This window comes from Lytechinus pictus, chromosome 8 (assembly GCF_037042905.1).
Source record: "Lytechinus pictus isolate F3 Inbred chromosome 8, Lp3.0, whole genome shotgun sequence".
In the NCBI taxonomy this organism is placed as follows: Eukaryota; Metazoa; Echinodermata; class Echinoidea; order Temnopleuroida; family Toxopneustidae; genus Lytechinus; species Lytechinus pictus.
Window position 1 is genome coordinate 31905094 of NC_087252.1, and position 22392 is coordinate 31927485.

Below are 22392 nucleotides of genomic sequence, written 5' to 3' on the forward strand. Positions count from 1 at the left end.
TCGAAAAAGCCCTATTTAAAAATTAAATATGCCCTTTTTAAGAAATAAATACCTTTTTATAGTATTAAAAACAATACATTTTAGGTTGCAAAATCTCCAAATTTTGGATCGCGCTCGCATAAGTTATTGTTAAGTAAGGTTCTCATTCCATTAACACAAAAAAAATGCTTAGAATGTCCAGTTTTCAGGTTGGAATATCACAAATTTTTGAGCTCGCGCTTTGCGCTCGCATTATTTGATTGGTGAGTTATGTATCCTATTTATGAGTCACTAAATGCAGTCCAGAACAGCTTCCTTTTCTGATCATTATAAAATTGAGCTCGCGCTTCGCGCTTTCGTTAATTCTTTAGTAAGATGCACATCTTTTTCATGATTATAAAAACAGCTCTCAATATTTAAATTTCATTTCTTATTACACAAAATATCCTGAAGTTTGAGCTCGTGATTTGTGCTGGCAACGTCTCGCAAGGATGCCCTTTTAACAGTGATTAGCACAATAATTGACCAAATATTGAGTTTCACAACTTCAGAATTGATTTTTTTTTCAAAACCGCTTGCTCGCTACGCTTTCTAGCGGAAAATTTAAGCCTAAATCAAAATATCTGTCTTATCAATTAGAAATCACTTTAAAAGGCTTTGCTGAACATAATTTCTACAAAACACACAACTTCTTCACGCAGTTGATAATCTCATTTTGAAAATATCTGTTTGCACCAAAATGCTCATTTTGACTTATAAGTGCATTTATTGGCTTTGACCCCCCCCCCCCCAAACAAAAATACAGAGTGGAGAGAGAAATACGTTGAGAATGGGCATGCCAGGATCAGATTACCTTGGTAAAAATAATCATTGCAATGTGAATCGCCTAGAAAAATAATTAAATGTATAAAGGTAACTATATTACTATTTTAATATTATGTCTAAATCTACAAGATCTATAATGAAATTTTTTTGTTTTACATGTACAAGGGTCAAAATTCTTGCTCGCTCATTTCGTTCGCTCACACCTTTTATACATTTTTCCCTGTGTGTCATGTCTGCTGCCTAAGCATTGTTGTCTCATTGTTCCATATATTGAAAGATTGAAATGCCTTGGCCTTGGCCTTGAGGTTTTCAGGCCTTTGCCTTGGCCTTGGGTTTCCATGCCTTGGCCTCAGCCTTGGGTATTGAAGCCTTGGCCTTGGGTATTAAAGCCTTGGCCTTGGAGGTTTGAGCCTTGACTACAACACTGCAGGATTCATTAGGGCATTTTGGCAATCACTTTCTATAACGCAGAGAATCTTTTGTCAAAAGCCCTTTGGAACAAATCATTGAATCAAAAGAGCGTTGCAGTCCTAGACTCTGGACAAACGATTTATTTGAATTTTTTGTCCGGTCTTAATGTGCTGTCCCGGTCCACCAACTTTCGACAATGACTCCTTATCTGTCCATTGTGATTTGAAGGGCATTTTCAATAGATTCTGAACGTTGTAGAAAGTGTCTGCGAAGTGGATACTAAAATATGCTAATATCATTTAAGAACCACCAGACTTCAGTTAAAAGGAAGGTATGAATGTATGCAAAAGGTAGATATGGCTCAATTGTAACTTTGCCACCAGATTGTAAGTACATATGTAAAATATAAAAATGTTCAACAGCCAATAAAAATCAAGGATTCAATGAAAGTTACAAATAGACAATAATTAACTATTACGGTAGTAACTTTTATGTAATTGGCCCAGAAATTTTACATTGTAAATGTTTTTTTTTTTAAATACAATTTTTCTGGTTTGCACATTTTATGGTTTCTCTGCCATTGACCCGATGATGGCTCTGTGTGCAAGCCAGAAAAATTGTATTTGCGATATCAAACTTTGCCAGCAAGCCTTTAGCTTTCCATTGTAAATGTTGTTACCATTTCTCTAACTGCAGCTCTGCAAGTACAGCGTGTACCCCTGGCGGTCATGTACAAAGGCCCAACCTCTGTCTCGCAGCAGTAACGGTATCATAACCGAAACACCACATCAACGTTCTCAAGAAAAATATTCAGTCATCCTTCTTTCTTCAGCAACAGCACTGCGAATATAGAGTTGCCTAACATTTCAACAAGTCTCCAATGACAGTGATGTGTTTTTTCACCACTACACGGCTATAAGAAAGCTGTCCGTAGGGCCTTTTCGAGTTTCACCGGTGGAGAAATGCATGGATATTCGTCGCTCTGTGCTTGGCAGGATATTATGACAATCGACCAATCAAAACGATGGGCTCTTCCTTGGCGTAGACCATTGTTAATATGTGTGAGTTGAGTCTAAAGTCTGAAAGATGGCTCCTGATTGGCTGTTCCTGTATTGTTAGCAGATCCAAAAGCCCGTCCCGCTGCACTTTCCGCTCACTGCTTCACAGCTTGTGAGTGTAGTCTTTCCGCCTCAGACCCTAGTCAGTGGAAGGCCCTGTTGAGAGGCTGGGTGGGCTGCCTGTTGTAGATCCTTGACCAAAGCATCATGACAACAGGATATCTTTTAGAGGCTGTTTGTTAATTATTGTTTGGAAAGTGCTACGAACATGTTGTATTCAACACTTAATCTCAATGATATTGCCAAAAATTATTTCTCCCAGTAAAAACTAATGAATGTCCTATGGTATTGTACATTAACTTAAAAATGGTAAAGCTAAACTGAAGTAGTCGCAACAAACAATAAAAAAATCAAAGTCAACCAAGGTCAATCTGCATTGATGTGTTTTAAACCTCACTGAGACAGAAATGGGTGTAGAGAAACAAAAGCAGTCCTGAGATATGGAGTCCTAAAAGTTTATCTTGCCAGTATTATGATTTCTAGGACATAATTCCTAGCTAGTATTTGAATACATGCCACATGGTTTGGTTCACTACGTTACACTGTCAACTGTTTTGCATTGCCAGTTGAGTTAACGCTAATTAAAATTGTTTATTAAAATCACAGGCAATCTAATTGAATAAAGTTGAACAACTTCCATCATTTTACCCGAGAAGTCTGCTTAACCAGTTGCCAAGTAAAGTTTACATATGGACAATCTATTTGAACAATCATTGGACAATTTATTTGAACAATCATGATTATTAGTTTATGCACGACCACTGAGAGCTAAGTTCTGAGAGTTGCAGCAGTCAATGACTTCTTGAGAAAGTCTTTAAAAATGAGGTTAACTATCACTATATCGTGGTATTTACATTGAACTTCTTGAAAGCTAAGCTGAACAAAATTACCACTCTGAAAATCACCAACACAGACAACCACATGTGGGACAGTGTATTAATATTTTTTTGGAATTGGACCCGACATTTGTCTGGAATGCCAAACTTATTTTGTCCATTTCTCAGCAATTTCACAATTTTCTTTCAGAATCATATGGCACATATATTTCTATTTATACATATAAACCCTTTGATGGTCATTTTATTTAGTTCTGTTCACACTCATTTTTAGATTAATTGTTACCAAAACGTTTATGTTTAAGTAAAATCCAATCCTCTATTTCATCTTGATATGTCATGTGTGTGCTCTTACAAGGTGATAGAATATACTACTCATGAATCTGAAAAATGAAAGATACTTCTACATATTTTTGTAGGTGAACCATGGGGGTGATTCAATTATTACACTATTTCTTTTACTAAGATATAATTGATTGGTCTGCAGGTTTTAGCTATTTTAGACCAGGATTTATAGGGGGGGGGTGAACTTCCCATTTAAACAGGAATATTCCTATTTTGTGGGTAAAGATAATTGCCAATGTAATCTGTGTTTGAGATATTTCTGTGAAATGTTTTCTGTAGTATTAATGTTCCCAACAACATTTCTTTGTACTATGTTCCTATTGACTGAGTGTCAGGGTTGGCCGTTATAATAATGTTTTGTAACTCATGAGCTCAAATTGGGCAACCTTTTGTGAAATTTGGCCATTAATAATGAACAACTCTGTGATGTTGTCCCAACATCTACCTTGTTGCCAGTTAAGTGATGGTGCGTAAAGTATACGTTGAGTTAAACTCCCATAGAAACTTGGCAAGACGGTTTTCTGTTGCGTAATACCTAGCTTGTATAATCAATTACATTTGCAAGTTAAGACGGCCCCTAAAAACATTTTAGGGGCTTTATTTTCCCCTCTCCCCTATAAAAAGTTGAATATAATTCCAACGTCATTCTTTCTCATTTGTTTTGTCTGCCTGTGTAATGACAAAGTGATATAGCTAGTGTAACCTACTCTACATCCTCAATAGCTATTATGACTCTGTTACACCAGATTTCCTAAGTAGTCTCGGGGCATCCCAAGACCAGTCTCGTGAAGGTTTCTAATCCGGTGTAAACGCACAAACCTACCCGAGACCTCTTCTGAGCAAACCTATCTCGGACCTCCGGTCTCTGGGAGCCCCGAGACTGCTTTGGATTCGGTGTAAACGCAAACCTGCCTGAGACGGGTTTGCTTGATGCGCTACACATGGAACGATTATCCAAACAGCGCGCGCTTGGCGCCCTGCCAAACCTATCTCGGACAGCTGTGATAAGTCGGTGTAAACGTACAGAAAGCCGTCTCAAGGCGCCCCGAGACTCGTTATGATTCCGGTGTAATAGGGGTAAAAAATTTAGGTCAACTTTTTGGAAACCAGTCCCAGGGCATCCCGAGACTGGTCTCGGGTAGGAAATCCGGTGTAGCGAGTCTGTTATTACCAATGACATACCATCTGTCTGGAGTTGGATTTGTTGCTGCGATTGTACATGTAGCGTATAACATTCAAACTTTTGCCATTATGTGTTTTACAAACACAATTTCTATTTTAACTGTATAAACTGTAAATACATGAACTGAAATGAATATTGCATTACACTGAGGATTATGGCCTAGATTAGCAATAAGAAGATATCCTTTTACATGTACAGAAAAGCTGAATAAAATCAGTATTTTTGTAAAGATATATATATCTTACCTGTATACACAGAGAGAAATGAGTGCACATATTATGTGTATTTGACTAGAAATATTAAGCATGTTTTGAGTATCTATCACTGAACACAAAACTTGTGGGCTCGTATTCAATTTAGGTCATGGTTTGTGCTAAAACGTATATGGGATGCTGATAATGTCACGTATTGTTTACAATGTATGTTTATTATGTTTACTGTGGTCATGTTTTAAAAATGGTGAAGAAAACTATTTCAGTTATTTATTCTCAGAGAGTTAATAATAATAATAATAATAATTAACATCATTTATATAGCGCTTATCACAAAGAATGTCTCTAAGCGCTTAAGGAAAATACATAGGAAGACAAGAAATTTCAGCTAAAATCAAATTATACATGTTAACAGTTGAAAGTAGACAGTTGAAGCCGCATATGCTAAGGACGATCTATTTAACGAAAAGATGAGTTTTTAACATAGATTTGAATTTGTCAGTTGAGTCTGCTTGAGTTAGGACTAAATTGATCACTGGAGGTCATGAATTCGCTCACAGTGAAAGATTTGTATCACAATTGACTACATGTATCTACAGATAAACCACAACTTTAAAATAGGGTTTACATTAAAGGGGAAGTTTACCCTGGCAAAAAAAATATTTTAAAAAATAGCAGAAAAAAGTTAGCGAAAGCTTGAGGAAAATCCAAAGAATTTAAAAACTATTAGAATTTTAATTATTTTATTTGTGACGTCATATGCGAGCAGCTTTCCTACATATGGTATGGTAAAAAAATCAATGAAATGGCATTTTCTCCTCAGAAAATTGAAAATGTTTTTTATTGTACCTTCGATATATCAATACAAAAATCATATCACACCTGCTCCTAAAGAAATAAATAAAAAATAAGTCATCCTGAACCATAAAAAGGAAATTTAGGCATTTCATATTATATAATATATGGGGCAACTGCTCGTTTATGACGTCCAAAATCAAAAACTTTAAAATTCTGATAACTTTTTTAATCTTCAAACCTTCACCAATATTTTGTTTTTATTATTTTCTCTGCTATTTTTGCTGCAAACTTTTCATTAGGGTGAACTTCCCCTTTAAATTTGAGTTTGGACTATGGGCCAAGGTATGGTAATGCCCTTCAAAGGGGGCTTCCTAAAATTAATTAATTCATTTACATGTTGATCATTTTTTAATTCTTTCTTTACCTGCCACAATATTTTCTGTTCTAGAGTTTAAGAGTCAGTTCTAGCCTCAGGCCATGTTTTGCTGGCCTTGGCCTTGGTGGTCCAGACTAAGTTTTCATGCAGATGCAGTGTTTGTTTTCTTTAAAACCTGGAAAAACTTAAGGATTAACTGTTGGCACTCCATAGTCATATGCAAGAGTATGGAAAGCTATGTGCTGCACTCCCTATTTATGTATTGTTTCAAATTTACTTTAAAAGCTACTCAGTCAGAAGTATTACAGTTATTCTTCGAATTGAATGATAGCCTCAGACCAAAATATGCAAAGCATGTATTTATGTCTTCTAAGTCAAAATTTTGTCAAGGACAAACAGATTTGAGTGGTGCCAAGAAATTCAGATTTGACAATTTTTAATACCTGTCTATTTTAGGTTCATTTTTGCTTGAAATTTAATTTTTTTCCTTATTTTGTTGTGCCAAATTTGCATAGAATAATATTTACTGGTATAAAACTTGTACAATGACAATGTAATGTATGTGTCATATATTTGAAATTTATTGATGCAATCATTTCATTTATTTATTTTCGTGCTAAATACAATGGATCAATTTAAAGATTATAAGTGATATAAGCTTATTAGTGAATTAGTGACAAAAGCTATTTTTATATGTTTTAAGAAGATCAGTAACCAGTTTCATCAACTCATTTTCAAAATGTTTTTATTGACTGAAAATTCAGTCTTTGAGCATTGTCAGCTTGATAATAAAGTATGGTGACTGGCCTTGAGAGGAACATCAAATATTGCCCGCAACCAAATCACATTGTGCTGATTCTTTAGACATGGTTTTTTTCATTGAAACCCTTTTTTTTGCTGAAGTAGGCTCAGTCTATAATCCAATTCAAGACATATAGAGAAAACTCATAAAGATGGAGTTATTTGGCCCTTTATAATTAGGGTTCATTTGTGTCATGTTTATATCAGGATATGTCAGTGTTACCATTGTGACATCATTATTAGTTCAGATCCTTCTTGATTTTCACTTATTACTGTTTCAACTTGGCTTTTATCTCTTACTTTGCGTCATCAGGTGCCCAGATTCGATACCGTGGAAAATACAAAGGTATTGTTTGCAGTGTCTCTGCATGCAAACTCAGTATGAGCAGAGAGACCGAGAAATATACAAATGATATACCTCATTTATTCCCTATATTCTTGTAAACTAGGGCGATACGGTTTTTTAATTGACCAGCTCAGATGTTTGATACGGATAATGATGGATTTTCCCCAAATAATGAGAAACAATTGCTTGACCAATATACACTTCCAAGTCCCAAATCCTCTGATAATGTAATATAATGTAATTTTTTTCTTTAAATGTCATGCTGCATTTATAAGCCACCTTAAACAAATGCCAAGCCTTGTCTTATAGCAGAAGTCCTAAAAATCTTAAAAGTATTTTTTTATCATTGATTCTCAAATGTCTTTGACTTCATTTATCATTCTCCCTTGTTTTAAAGTTTTTGGAAGAAAGCTACAGTAGTTCCTTTGTCCAACCCAGTATTAAAGGGATGGTCTGGGCTGAAAGTATGTATAGCTTAATTAAATAGAGTAGAATTCACTGAGCAAAATGCCGAAAATTTCATCAAAATCGGATAACAAATAACAAAGTTATTGAATTTTAAAGTTTAGCAATATTTTGTGAAAACAGTCATCATGAATATTCATTAGGTGGCCTGATGATGTCACATCTCCACTTGTTCTTTTGTATTTTATTACTGTATATGAAATTAGGTTTATTCAAATTTTTTCCTCCAAGAACTAAAAAAATTGGATTGTCAACTGATTTAGTGCATTAGATATTTATAGCTGCAACTTATTTCATTATAAGGGAGACATATTATTCACACAAGTATGAAATAATGAAAAAAATTTGATTTTATGTAATAACATATGAAAAAACGGAAAGTGGAGATGTGACATCATCAGCCCACCTAATGAATATTCATGACTGTTTTCACAAAATATTGCTAAACTTTAAACTTCAAGAACTTTATTATTTGTTATCCGATTTTGATGAAATTTTCGGCATTTTGCTCAGTGAATTCTACTCTATGTATTAAGATATAAATATTTTCAGCCCGGACCATCCCTTTAAGAGCGAAAGTTTTCTGGACCATTTTGGTCTATTACCCCACAGAAAGTTAGTCTTTCAAGGAAGGTATTATATTATTTTATTCACTGCATTCAAGATCTCAATATGGTTTATGCTAAACCAGAACTCAAAATACAGACTGTATAAATAGAAATATGATATAATGAATTGAATCAAAGATATCTGATACAATTTTAAACATAATTGCTATTTATTGGAGCATTCTTTTTTTAATTGTAAAATATAAAAGAATGCATTACATGTTTATGGACGTTGTGAGGCAAAGTCTTTGTTGATGTATTACATTTTGTTTTATACAGTGCATTCCAGAAAAAAAATGCTAGGATTCTCTCTTGTTTTCCATCATAGGCAAATTATTTCTGGTGCCAGTTTTATAAAACTTTTTATAATAACAGATTTACAATAACAGATTAATCTTTTCTGCATGAATTATATTTACAGGTATATTTCATAAGTCACCCTTTACATAAGTTAAATATCCGCCCAAGTCAAAGCAAGTATTTTAGACCAAATCATGGAAAACATGTTAATATAATAAAGTCAATTTTATCCCAAGGTAGAAAGATTTTATGGTCCCCATAGATAATGTTCCTGTAAGTTATAAATGTATTTGTTTCAATTTTTTATTATTAGTGTCAATCAAAACTTAGTTGGTGATTTTTATAAATTTAAAGATTTCCCTTTTTTTTTCTGAAATGCACTGTCAAGATGGCTCTGCCCGTATTTTATTATCATGATCTGAATTGAATAGTTTTGATTTTGTTTGAATTTTGTAAAGAATTAGCTGTCATGAATGGTATCCATGTGATGTAAAATGCTTCTATATCCAGATTTGTACAGAAATTCTGTTCAGAGAGTGTTAATAAATATTATTGATACATTACTTATAGTTTGTACGTATTTTTATATTGTTAATCTAGTTGCTCTTGACTAACTGACTCATGTCGAAACTATGTGTAAAATTTGACTCATAATGTTACAACTATGTGTAAAAAACACAGAGAGAGAGAGAGAGAGAGAAAATTAATGTGAAAATCTGTGACCCTGGCAAAGGTTTGCTGATATGGGGCAAATTTATTCAGATTGACCGCATGTCCGTGTGAATAATTGGAAGAAAAAGAATATTAAGCTAAACATTAGTATTCTGATTATTACTTTAATAATTATTGATTATGGATCATTACCTTATTGTTATGCAGCACACACATCCCTTGAAAAGGCATTTATCTACATTTGCCACTCCCCACCCAGGTGTAGTAGTGGGGATCCGGTAGGAAGGAATTCCTCGAATGCTCCAGCGGTCGATCAGGGTAGCCGTGCTACAGCCGGAGTAACACTGCAGTGCTTTGAAATAATGTATTAAGCACTACATAAATAAAAAAATTATATGTGCATATACTCAACTGCGCTTTGATACTTGGTATCATATTATTACCCCGGCTGTAGCTATAAGCCGCCATATTAATAGGCGTTAAGGCGTTCAAGGAATAGATCCTACCGGGAACCCATTCACCTCACCTGGGTCGAGTGCAGCACAATGTGGATGAACTTCTTGCCGAAGGAAATTACGCCATGGCTGGGATTCGAACCCACGACCCTCTGTTTCAAAGTCCGAAGACTAATCCACTGGGCCACAATGCTCCAAATGTTGCTTATTATCATTATTAATTGGTTGTTCTTTATTGATAAAAGGCTATATTCATAGTATACTTCTGGAAACAAATTTGATTTCAGTCATTACTTGGGATTGGTTGGGCAGTGAGAAGATCCAGCCACGGCGTTGTTTCCTTCAACAAGAAATTGATCCACATTTTCATGCACTCAACCCAAAGAGGTAAATGGGGCACCTGGCACAATTTGTTTTACTTGAATTGCAGTGTGCGTAACAGCTTTTCAACACAAGCCAGTGAATTTGGGTGTGATATTATTGTTAAATATTGGGAGCGGGTTAAAATGTCCAGTCAACATAGTGCCCATTTCTTGTCACTCCGCCTTTAATACCCAGTCACAGTTTTAGGCCTATTGAATTATCCTTAAAAAATGTGAAAGTTTGGGAGGGAGGGAATTTATTTCCTTTCTAAAAACAACAACATATAGATATGATAATAAGGGTCGGAAACACTGATATGAAGTCAAGACACCAATCTCCTGAAGTACATAACTAATTAATAGTTTTTAGGCTTTTTATTCCATGTAACTTTACTGAGTACGGTACTATTATCGCGCTCCGTTTTCGTTTTCTGTTTTCGCTGATCTGCTGCACTTCACCATCTTGATTCTCCGATTTTTTAGTCCTCCCACCGTTAAGATTTTTCTGCGATTTCATGTTGTATCAAGTCGACTTCGAGCAAATTTTATAGGTAAGAATAGATTTTTATATTCCTGAAATGTTATGAAATTGTAATTCTATTGTGAACCTGACTAAGATGCTTGAAATCTCTTAAAATCTTATCGATTGTGATTGACATGACGTTTGTCCACGTCGGTGGATCGTGGAATTGGTCTTGCAAGCTGGAGTTGATTTCTCTCACTCTCGTCCCCGCATGGCGCGGCGGCAATCCCCGCCCCCTTCCGCTCCATCCATCTAGCGTGATTGCAAGGCCAAAGTGAACGTCTGAGTGAGACCATACCATGGCATGGCCATGGGCATGGCATCAGCGATCACTTGACTTTTGTAGGCCAACCACCAGTCAGTCAGTCTGACTGTGCAGTCCATGGGCGTTCATGCAGTTTCGCTCCAGCCGAATTCGAGCAAATTTCCCGGCACGGGCCCACGTACACATCACCAGGCAGAAGTTCACAAATATCATGGCAAGTCTCTCGCAGACTCTCTCAGTCTCAGACTCAGTCGCATTTCAAGGTCAATGAGCCCACCGCCATTCGAGATATTGCGATCAGGAACAGCTTTATTTCGGCTTCGAGTTCGATGTCATCGTTCAAATTCTCAGAATGTCAGACATCATTTTGCTTGGCTTCGCCTAGACAGGAATAACCGTCGTTTCTGGGGATTTATTCAACAATTTCTGACATTTTACTGTAATCCCCATTTACCGACGGTAGGGTGTACGTGTGGGCTCGCATGTGTTCTCATTCCCTCCCTTTTGTCAATTCACAGTCCAAAGTTTGATGTAATTTTACACATCGAATTTACAATCTAAGGATGTATAAACAACAAACTTTTAATTGATGATATTCCAACATTTAAATACTTTAAACGATATAGATGAAAAAGGCATGAAAAATATACTTTACCGATGTTTAATTGGGTTGAACACGATAAAAATGGTCAAAATGGCAGCCAAACTATAAAATATTTACAAACGAACGTCAACAATCACGAATGTGATATCGATATTGCTTTCGATATTATACGATCTGCTCCATATGCGAACGAAACCGAAGATAAACGATACTAGTTATACTAGTACGAGTACTAGTTATAATCGCGATATATCGATTCGAGACATTAAGTTAATAACGACAATGACGTCATTCAAGATGGCAACTTGCAAGAAAAACCGTCAGGTCAGGTGAAAATGTCTTAGATGACAGATTTCTCAATCATCCAGAGGATTTTTTTCAATAACTCCGGCCCAAGGTATGCAATTACTTAAGTTATATATATTTCCCTGATAATGGAAACCATGAAACTTTCAATTTTGCTTAAAAAACAGTTTTAAATCGCGACCTATAAAACGCTAGTTCACTATACGTTGGCTGTAGGTACGGGGCCCCATCCCCTTCAGTCTATGTATGGTGAGTGGAGCCAACGTAGTTCAGCGGAACAACCAAAATACAGAGACTGAAGCTTTTGGTCTAGGCTTCGCCGTAATTTTGATATGGACTGAAGTTAGCAGTAGAGGCGCAAGGCCAATATGGGAGACTCTCTCCAATGAATAGGGGAGACAATCTCCCACATTGGAGACTTGCTTTGCAAAAGGACAAAAGAAACAACACCAACAAAAGCATGATTTTTTCCACCCAAAATTTTGTCTCACTGAGGTCAGAAGTCCGTTTGTTTTGTGTGTGATTGACAACAAAAAATATTTGTTAAGGGTAGGGTTCGTTTATTGACCTTGAAATGTGACCGAGAGACTTGCCATGACATGAGTGTCATTCCGATTTCAATGAAATTGTAAGTAATAGGCCCTATTGCCTTTTTGTACATGTACGTGTCGGAAACCTGCCGATTTGGTGGTGGTGGCCAAATTTAATTGCTTGTGCTGTTTTGATTTTCATATGTGTGCTTTTATTATTATTATCATTTGTGTTGTTTCTTTTATCCTTTTGCAAAACAAGTCTGTCATTTGGAGATTATCTCCCATATTTGAGTAGAGAACCACTATTGCTATGATGTTAAGATGTCTGAGCTACTTGGTCTTATATTATGTGGAGGAGCTGTGGTGTAGTGGTTCTGACTCTCGCCTTGTAATCAGAGGGTCGTGTGTTCGAATCCCACCACGGTCTGGCGTCCTTTGGCAAGGCGTTAATCCACACTATGCCACTCTCGACCAATGTGCTAAATGGGTACCCGGTAGGATGTGAAAGTCATTGTAGCTTGTCCAGTACTGTGTGCGCCTCACCGGCAACTGACTGGAATACTCCCCAGGGAGTGGAGGATGTGCACACATTGTGTGCGGGAATGACTGATTGAATACGATGACTGGGGTAATAATTTATCTATAAAGCGCTTAGACACGTTGTTCCGATGTATTAAGCGCTATACAGTGCGTCCCAGAAAAAACGAAACCGAGATTTAGCGATGATTTATCATAACTTAATCACAAATGAAATAGACAAATGACCTACCAATGTAAAGCTTAGAATCTCCTCTTTCATCTGGTATTACTTATATTATTTCTCCTTCACGCATGAGTGAGCAAAAACAATTTGAAGAAAGGATACCAAAAACTCATTTGGCGGGGGTATCTGAATTTCAACAAGAAAATCACATGTCTTAAAAGTTCAATATCTGCTCTTCAATTTGATACCTCAATTACAGAAAATGGTCAAGAAATAACAAAGTTCTGGTTATTTGAAATAAGGCTTGAATTTCCATAATTTTATTAAATAAACTGTTTTCACCGGTTTCCCACAGAAGCTATCGCATCGTTAACAAAAGACTTGATGCATGGCTGATCGTAGACAAAACGGAGTGTCGACTGAGTTTGAACGCTAGCTTGTAAAACCTCTTCATTTTATGAAATTATTGAAATTCAAGCCTTATTTCAAATAACCAGAACTTTGTTATTTCTTGACCATTTTCTGTAATTGAGGTATCAAATTAAAGAGCAGATATTGAACTTTTTAAAAATGTGGTTTTCCTTTTGAAATTCAGATACCCCCCGCCAAATGAGTTTTTGGTATCCTTTCTTCAAATTGTTTTTGCTCACTCATGCGTGAACGAGGCATAATCTAAGTAATATCAGATGAAAGAGGAGATTCTAAGCTTTACATTGGTAGGTCATTTGTCTATTGTGTTTGTGATTAAGTTATGATAAATCATCGCTTAATCTCGGTTTCGTTTTTTCTGGGACGCACTGTATAAAAGTGGATTATTATTATTAAATGCATTTTATCCTGTCTTTACAGATTTCAAGATGGCTAGCCTTCAGAATCTTCAGCTGGTTCGATCTTTCTTCACAAGAGCTGGAGGATTATCCTTCAGGGCAACTCAAGTTCTCAGGTTTGTACTTAACATCTTTATTACTGGATTCTGGAATTCCTGTAGGATTTGTAGGGACTACCTGGTTTCATTAGGCAATGGGTTACAGGGAATAATTTTCCTGGTATTGCATCGCACTTTGCTCCACATTTTTGAAAGACTGCTATGCATAAAGTCTTTTGTATAGCATATTTTTACATAGGACTACATTACTTAGTTGAGAGCTTTCCTCTCATGACCAAAAATGCTATTCAAATTTGTAAAGCAAAATTATTCCCTGGGTTAAGTAGGTTTAAAATACAGGAATAAACAGTTAAAAGATATGCAGCATCTGATCTGATACTATTAATAATAATAACAAACACAGCCTTTCTAATGTGCCATTAATGTAGGGAACTTTTGAGGTGCTGATGGATGGACAAATTTGAGGAATATTAGAGATAAATGCCAGTTGTGGTAACGATCTCAAAATGAGTTCGAACAGAATCCAATGAAATTACCACCAAAGTGTTTGTATTAATGAATAAAAAAACATGTGCCAAATGGCTGTGGGAAAAAAATGTATAATTGCTGAGAAATAAGCACAGAATACCATTAAATGTCGGGCATTCTTCCAAGCAGTATTAATACACTGTCCCACATATTTCAGCTACAGATGTCATGATTACATAAAGATAAGTTTATTTCAATGTACTAGAGATCTACATCTATGATAACATGGAGGCAATTGACCTTAATTTTAAAGACTTTCTCATAAAATAATTACTTGCTGCAACTAAAGGAATTTTTAAGCGAATGAAAATGGTCTTGAAAATGAAACTTGCCTTTAAATATTTGCAGATAATTTCCCTCCTAGAACAACATTAAAAATAGTAACGAAAGGAAAGACAGGGACTCAGTTTTATCATTATGAGGGGAGCAATGAAAAGCTCTCCTAAAACTTTAAAGGGGAGCATTAGCGGAGCACTGCAAAAAGCTCTTCTTTGACATAAAAGGGGGCTCTCTTGTCCGATTTCAAAATGGATGGAGGAACATACACTAAGTTACAACCCACAACCAAAGGAGACAAACAATCCGATATCGATCTATGCAATATCTATCTCATTGAACTCTTTTTAATGTCATTTTTGCAAGTGTGTTTTAATTGCTTTGATACAATATTGTAATTTACAAAACCTTGACAGCGAATGAAGTTTTCAAGGATGACTCGAACAGTTTGATCATTGACCGACACTCTTGTTAAGCAATTGCTGAGGCGATTGATAAATCGCTCTACCAAAAATGGATTAAGGAGAGCGGTAGCGAGTGATCACTCTCACTCCCCTTAAAACTGAGTCCCTGGAAAGACACTCTAGCCAACACATTTACCTTGAAGATTTTGTGACTTGCAGCATCATCACTGTTTAATTTTATCAGTTAATTTGTAATTTAAAGGTTAAAATTTAAGTTTGATTGTTTTTGTTTTGTTTCAGAGCCGAGCCCCCAAAGAAGAAGAAAAGAGCGGATCCCAAGCAGGAGCAGATGAGGCAACAGAGATTGCTGAAGAAACTCAAGAAAATACAATTCAAGATGGGTGACCCTGAACTCAAACCTATCGTAGATTTTAATGTGGACAGAAAATTAATGGAAGATGAGAGGTGAGTTTTAGGTGCAGATGAGGCAACAGAGATTGCTAAAGAAACTCAAGAAAATACAATTGTGAGTTTTAGGTGCAGATTTGGAGACACAACAATTGCTCCGGGCTTAATAGGGTTAGGGTTGCAATAGGGTTTAATGTCAGGTATGAGTTTAGATTAAGGGTAGGGCATAGTGCTAAACCCAGGGTTGGAGTTGGACATTTGATTAGTGTGTGGAATTATAGTGGAGCAATTGTCGCTAGAGCAAATGTCGTGGAACCATAGATTTAGGAATGAGGTGGGGGGGGGGGGGGCTGCAGGGGCACTCTAAACAAATGGTTTGACCATTGATCGCCTATTTAAGTTCATGTACAAGTAAACTTTTGATTGCATCACTTATTTAGATATTTGCATTCAAGTATGTTAACATAAGGTTGAACTCAGTGTTGTGGCTGTAACACATAGAATCCATGTAGTTTGTCAGCCATTTGTCATCATAAAAGAGTCCTTTAATATTAATATTCAATTTATGTATTATTTATTTTCATATGTTACAATGTAAAATGTACAAAGGTAAAAAAAAAACGGGGAGTACAGGGTCTCGAGAGAGAGAACAGTAAGAAAAAAATATCAACATAACATAAATAAAATTATTAAATTGAACATCTAGATCATGATGCTGAATTTCTGGTGCAACCTTGTGATCTTGGATAGCAGTATGTAAAAAGCACCTATAGAACAGTTTTCATTTGGTTTTGCACTAAATATATATGCATACATAATCTTTTGATATACATGTATTATGGTTATATTGTTAGTAGTAGGAGTAGTAATTGACTATATTACATAGGTTATGTAGATTCGAATCAGTGATAGGTCAATACGCCATCACGTGACCATAGCTGCGAGGATCGCATTTGTTATATTCTAGGTTTTGACGTCACCTCAGGGAATATAACTAGAATTGACTATTCCTTATTATCATCATTATTAATGCTATCATTATGTCTATTCCTACAGTGTATCAGTATTATTATTCATATTACAATTATATTTGTTTATTTCATTATTGCTATTATTATTACTATCATCATTATTATTATTAATATTATTTTCATTATTATTAAATTTATTATCTTAATTTTACTATTTTTATTATTATTGTCATTACCACTATCAATACTGGCTTTATTTGTGCCTTACAGAAAGAGAGAAGAACTTGAAATAGATCACGAGACGTCAGAAGAAAGAGCCAGGTTACAGAAAGAATGGTCACGTTATAAATTTCAGCAACATGTGAGAGAAACTAACATCCTTAAGGAAGCAATCAGGTAAGCTTCTTTCCGACATTACTTCGTAGAAAAACTCTCAAAGGGGATTCTAACCTTGGTCACAAAATGTGTTTGAAAAGAGGAAAAATAAGATAAACAGAATGGAGAAAGTTTGAAAGAAATCGGACAAGCAATACGAGAGTTATGGCTGCTTTAAAATTGAGATCCCTAAGACTATGTAAATTTCAAATTGGCAACTGGGTAAGTAAAGTATGACAAGGGGCAAGGACAACTATCCCATAGGCCATGTACTTAATTATTAGGATTTTGTGGTTTTCTTACCTAATCCCTTGGGGTATTGATAAGAATGTATCCCAGGTAGCATATTGATTTATGTCCTTATGAGAGAAAAATGTAATTTGAAGTGAAACTGTGAAAAAATGACATTTTAGCTATTTTATACATTGCAGTAAGTCAGGTCGAGTAGTCCTTGCCTTACATCACTATGAAATCACTATGACATCACTAATGCAGCAAATTTGAAGTCTCCATGAGTATAGTGATGACCAATTTTTACAACTTTTATAAATTCATAACTTTCTTGTCTGTCCGATATTGTTCAAGCTTTCACTATCAATTTGTCTGATTCCCTTCTAACACTGCTCACTGCTAGAGATACATGTTCAGCTGGTTGACCATCGCAGGGCATAAATTAATCTGGCACACACAACATTATGATGAAATTTTCTTAAAAATCATAATCACATTGATATGAACTTTCCAAACTGTATAATCTACGATCACCACCTTAATCCTGAAATTGTCTTGAAAAATACAACCTTTTTGTTTTTGTAATATTTGATTTTTAAAATGTTAATGCAAAATAGCCCCAAATTTCAACCAGAGAGCATCTAGCAATCTAGAGCTGTGCCAAGCTGCAATACATAGGTATTAGATATTCCATTCATAGGCAGTCAATAGTAAATGAATCCAGTCAATATTATTTGCCATTTCCCACAATGCCTTGCAGATCACAGAGTAAGGCCCTTGAGTAGCTGGGGATATCATGTCTGGAGCTATACCAAGCTGCAGTCCAAAGAGATAAGATATTATATACTATCATCTATATAGAGTGTTATAGCGATACATTAAAAATGCGTATTTTGGTCTGCATCAATTGCCCGTGCAGTATCAGAGCGTATCCCTAAAAAGGACCGAAATCCGATGAATATCCCATAGGCTCCTGTACAAAATTTGCTATTGAATATGAGAGCTTTTTCAACAGTTTAGGGCGCGTGCCCGAATGCGTAAAATATATACAACGCGTACAACAATGAAAGCAATGCGATGCGCATCATAGAGCACAACTACATCTGTATGCTCCATGATGTCATAATGAACTCCATACAAGTCGCATGTCAATGACCAAAAATGATCCTATGAAGTGACAATGGCATAAAGTGATAAGTGATGTGACGTGATAAATCAAATTTCTCCCTCTTTTTTTTGGGGGGGGGGGTGGGGTGGGATAGATGACATCTGCGATTTGTGGAATATTTTCCCGAACTCTTGGAGTATTTCTGGTATTCCATTCAGAGCCATCCTATATACTGTAATATAACTATTCTATATCATATGATTTGATATGCATATTATTCACTCTTTCCCTCCCAATCTGCAGATCACAGACTAAGGCCCTAGAGGAGCTGAGGTTAGAGTCTGAAGAGCTGTACCAAGCTGCAATCCAAAGAGATCCAAACCTGTTCCCTGTACTCATCACTGGTCCAACTTACACACCACCAATCAATGACTACTCAGCGGTCAGTCCTGACGGAGATTATATCGATGTCACAAAGCAATATAAATGAGTGAATGAATTTATTATAGGAACTGAGGACTTTGCAACCGATGGAATTTGTCACATCATTTGATTAGGTCAATGCCTTTGGACATTTGGAGATATTTAAAGTGTTTATTAGATAGTTGCAAGATGAAATTGAATGACTGATGGATGACAACTCAGCTGTCAGTCCTGATGGAGACTATATAGATGTCACAAAGCGATAAAAATGAGTGAATGAATTTATAGGAACTGTTACTGAGGACTTTCCAACTGATGAAATTCTTCACATCATCTGATTGGTCTAGTGCCTTTGGGTATAAAAACATTTGGAGATATTAAATGTGTACATATATAGTTGCAAGATGAAACTGAATTACCTCTTGACAATGTCATCTAATTTTGCCGATAAATGTTATATGATACATCTCTAATCACCGCCAGCCTTGGCACTTCATTCAAACTGCAGGTAAATGTTTTTTTATTATCATAGATATGGGGCCCATAACACAAAGCTAAGCAATGATCGTAGAACATTTTTCTACAACTGATTCCATTGACTACAATGTACAATCAATTGTAAAAATCAAGCGTACGATTAATCGCTAACCTTTGTGTTACGGGACCCCAGTCCATCTTACATGTACACACCTCCAATAGACATACCTATTGAGCAGTTCATAACAATATAATAATATTCTGCTTTTATAAAGCGCTTTACATCGGAACGATGTCTCTAAGCTCCTTACGGTACTACATCGGTCATTGGATACTGGCATGCCCGCACACAATGTATGCACTTTCTCCACTCCCTGGGGAGCATTACAGAACAAGAGTTCCAAGACTCAACTGCCAGGCATACTACATAGGCTTTCGCATCCTACTGGGTACCCATTTAACACCTGGGTGGAGAGTGGATTGACACCTTGACAAAGGCCGCCAGGCCGCAGTGGGATTCAAACACAACCCTTTGTTTATGAGTCGAGAATCAGAACCGCCACACCACAGCACTTCCACATCTAGATGCATAATTTAGCTGTCTTTTCCTCAAAATGACTTCTCCTTGGAGAATGAAAATTTGTATTCAACCATTAATATACTGTATTGCTTACAATGATTTTTTGTTGTTGACAACTTTTATGATCTATATCATCTCCATCTAGATGTGGACACTCATTATGTAGCAGGAGTATTTTGGTTAACACACATTCATCATATTGTTGAAATACAATGTTTGTAAAAATACAAATTTTAGATGTAGTTAAAGTGATTGGTTAACAATGGTTTGACTTTTAAAAAATCTGAGCTAGAAGGTCACACTTGTCACTTGTGTCTTTGATATGTTACAAAAATGAAGCCCAGAAAAAAATGCGTTCGAAAATAATTATTTAGTGCTTCAAAAATTGAAATATAAAGTGACCGGAAACACCATCTTAATTTCATCCCATACACTTATGTGTACTATTTAGGCGTCTATAAGACGCCTATTTACAAAATCGGGGTTTGCCTTGTAGTTTTAGCTTTTCATCCTCAATAATGGTTGTTTTCAGGGTTTATTAGTTCTAATACATGCACTTGTACACATGTTTCATCTTGGTTTGAGAATTTTTTAAATCGGCAGCTCACAAAGTTAAACAATCCTTTAAGTGTTTGGCTGACATTTGTGATGCTATATGCTCCACAAGGATGACAATTCTTCACAATGGCTTTATTGATTGATGTAAGTGATCACAGTAGGGCATGTAGCATCATGACAATTTCAATAAGATTAGAGCCAAGACATGTTCCGTTGCATGAAAACACTGGTCTCACAGATTTCATGCATTATCATAATATACATGTAGCCCTTCTATTCACCTTGCACTAAATTCTTGCGGTTTGCCGAGGTTACTTCATAAATGAACCAACTTTTTATGTAAAGTCAACATAAAAACAGTGGGCTCGCTCATTAGATCCTTACTATCAATGGTATAATGAGAAAAAATTTTGAGGGGGCAGCCATGGCATGTTGGGCAAAATTTGTAAACAGTTGCTAGCAAGCAAACAGAGCAACTCGGTGGCAAGCTCCAACTGGTGTTTCAATGGAGTACCGAAGTGTGAAGTCAGTTGCCAAGGTGTCATGGCGGGTTGGTTCTAAACAGAGTCGCAGCTGACGGTCGTCTGCACACATTTGTATTTGCAAATGACTTTGGTTTGTCTGAAAAAATAGGTTGCATGCGATCAAATTCCGAAAGCAGCCATTTTCTCCTTTGAGAAACACACGCTTTCATTCGGCGGGTTCATTTGCCACCATTACACCATTGCAACAACGTCATCGCTTCGGTACTCTATAAAATATATCAGCTGCAAATTTCACAAGTGATAGATCAGTTTTAATGAAAGCGAATCAATTTATTTTTGTAGATTCAAGAAGAAGACTAGTAAATCGATTGCAAATCTGCAATTATTCAAAAAGATATGATTGATTTTAAGACCCAAAATTGACTTGCAATCAATTGCTAGTTTTGTGCAACACCCCATAAGAAGTAAAGTTTTCACACTTTTTCATATAAAATTGACTTTTCAATATGAATGAAGTAGAACTTGATGCCTATGGAAGAACTTGATGCCTATGTAATGTGTAGAATACCTTTTATACAATTAGTATTAAATCACCCTCCACAAACACATAAAAGGAAAACAATAAGAAAAATGTGTTGAATATGGTTTAGAAGTTTATTATAAATAAAGTGAATTGTATTCAAACATTTTTAGACTAATGTCTTTAACAAATCTCCCAGCCGTTATAACAGAAATGGGATGTGATTAGAGTTACTGAATTCAGAGGCGGAGGAACATCAGGCATGGACAAAGAAAGTGGAGGGGTACCTTTTGTCTGCCGAACAATAGATGCCCCTCCACTTTCATTGTATGAGCCTGACGTTCCGCCGCCTCTGACTGAATTCCTGCATGAGTTACAGTATTAGACTGGTACAACACCTACATGATGTCCCTGGGCTCTTGAAATCTTGTGTCTCAAAATTAAAAAATTTTGCAGACAGCTCGGAAAAAGCTCAATTTTAGCGATATGGATTTATAATATACATAGAAACTTTCTTTTGCTTTAATAAAACGAGTTCTTTCCAGGTGTTATGAGAGTGTTTCCGATAATATGAGGTTGCATCAATCAGCATATAAAAGCTTTTTTAAGGAGCTGCCTTCAAATTTTTAAAATTTTGAGATGCAAGTTTTCAAAACCCCAGTGACGATGTTGTATTTACGTTATCAGTGCTGCAAAATATTTAATTGGTAAACCAATAAGTTATTTATTTTGATTTTTTTTCTTCTTTGTTCACTGGGAAAGGGAAGGGTGTTTCTTTAAAGTTCAATTTGATGTTGTAAATGAAATTCTTTGCCACTGGGATCTATGACTATGTTGCTGGTCAGATATGTCATCACAGGTTCTCATAACTACCACAAAATCCAGGCATGTATTAATGAGTTTAAAAGACACCATAAACTTTGTTCTAAAGGGAGTCTGAGTGAGGGTGTGTTCTCTTATTTTTATTTTTTTGTCAAAATCCTGCTATCTGGTGAATGCTTATTTGCGATTTTCGCATTTATACTTGGTGAAATTCAAGACAACTATAAAGTACATGTTATGTATTACACACCTGAATACAAATAAAGACTGATGTGGGTTGAAGATTACCAATGTTTTATTGCAATTTCTATTGT

General features: G+C 35.9%; 2 protein-coding genes across 3 annotated transcripts in view; both read left to right on the forward strand.

Annotated features, from left to right (window-relative positions):
- The window catches only part of LOC129266130 (HMG box transcription factor BBX-like), a 28213-nt gene extending 20456 nt beyond the window's left edge, over positions 1 to 7757 (forward strand). Inside the window, exon 11 of one of the 2 annotated variants that reach the window (XR_010294493.1) lies at positions 1912 to 2000. Coding sequence is in view for 1 of the 2 variants with exons in the window: in XM_064103937.1 (XP_063960007.1) it covers positions 1912 to 1990 (79 nt within the window). In the remaining variant the exon portion in view is untranslated. Of the gene's footprint in view, positions 1 to 1911 lie in introns of both variants that reach the window. The other variant, XM_064103937.1, reaches the window with a different exon arrangement.
- A 2341-nt stretch (positions 7758 to 10098) lies between these two features.
- On the forward strand, positions 10099 to 22365 carry LOC129266125 (large ribosomal subunit protein mL40-like). The gene is made up of 6 exons (XM_064103939.1): positions 10099 to 10117; positions 10576 to 10643; positions 13876 to 13969; positions 15421 to 15585; positions 16770 to 16895; positions 18517 to 22365. The coding sequence occupies exons 3-6, from the start codon at positions 13884 to 13886 to the stop codon at positions 18701 to 18703; spliced, it is 564 nt and encodes a 187-aa protein (XP_063960009.1). The 5' UTR covers positions 10099 to 10117; positions 10576 to 10643; positions 13876 to 13883; the 3' UTR covers positions 18704 to 22365.
- Positions 22366 to 22392: the final 27 nt, after the last annotated feature.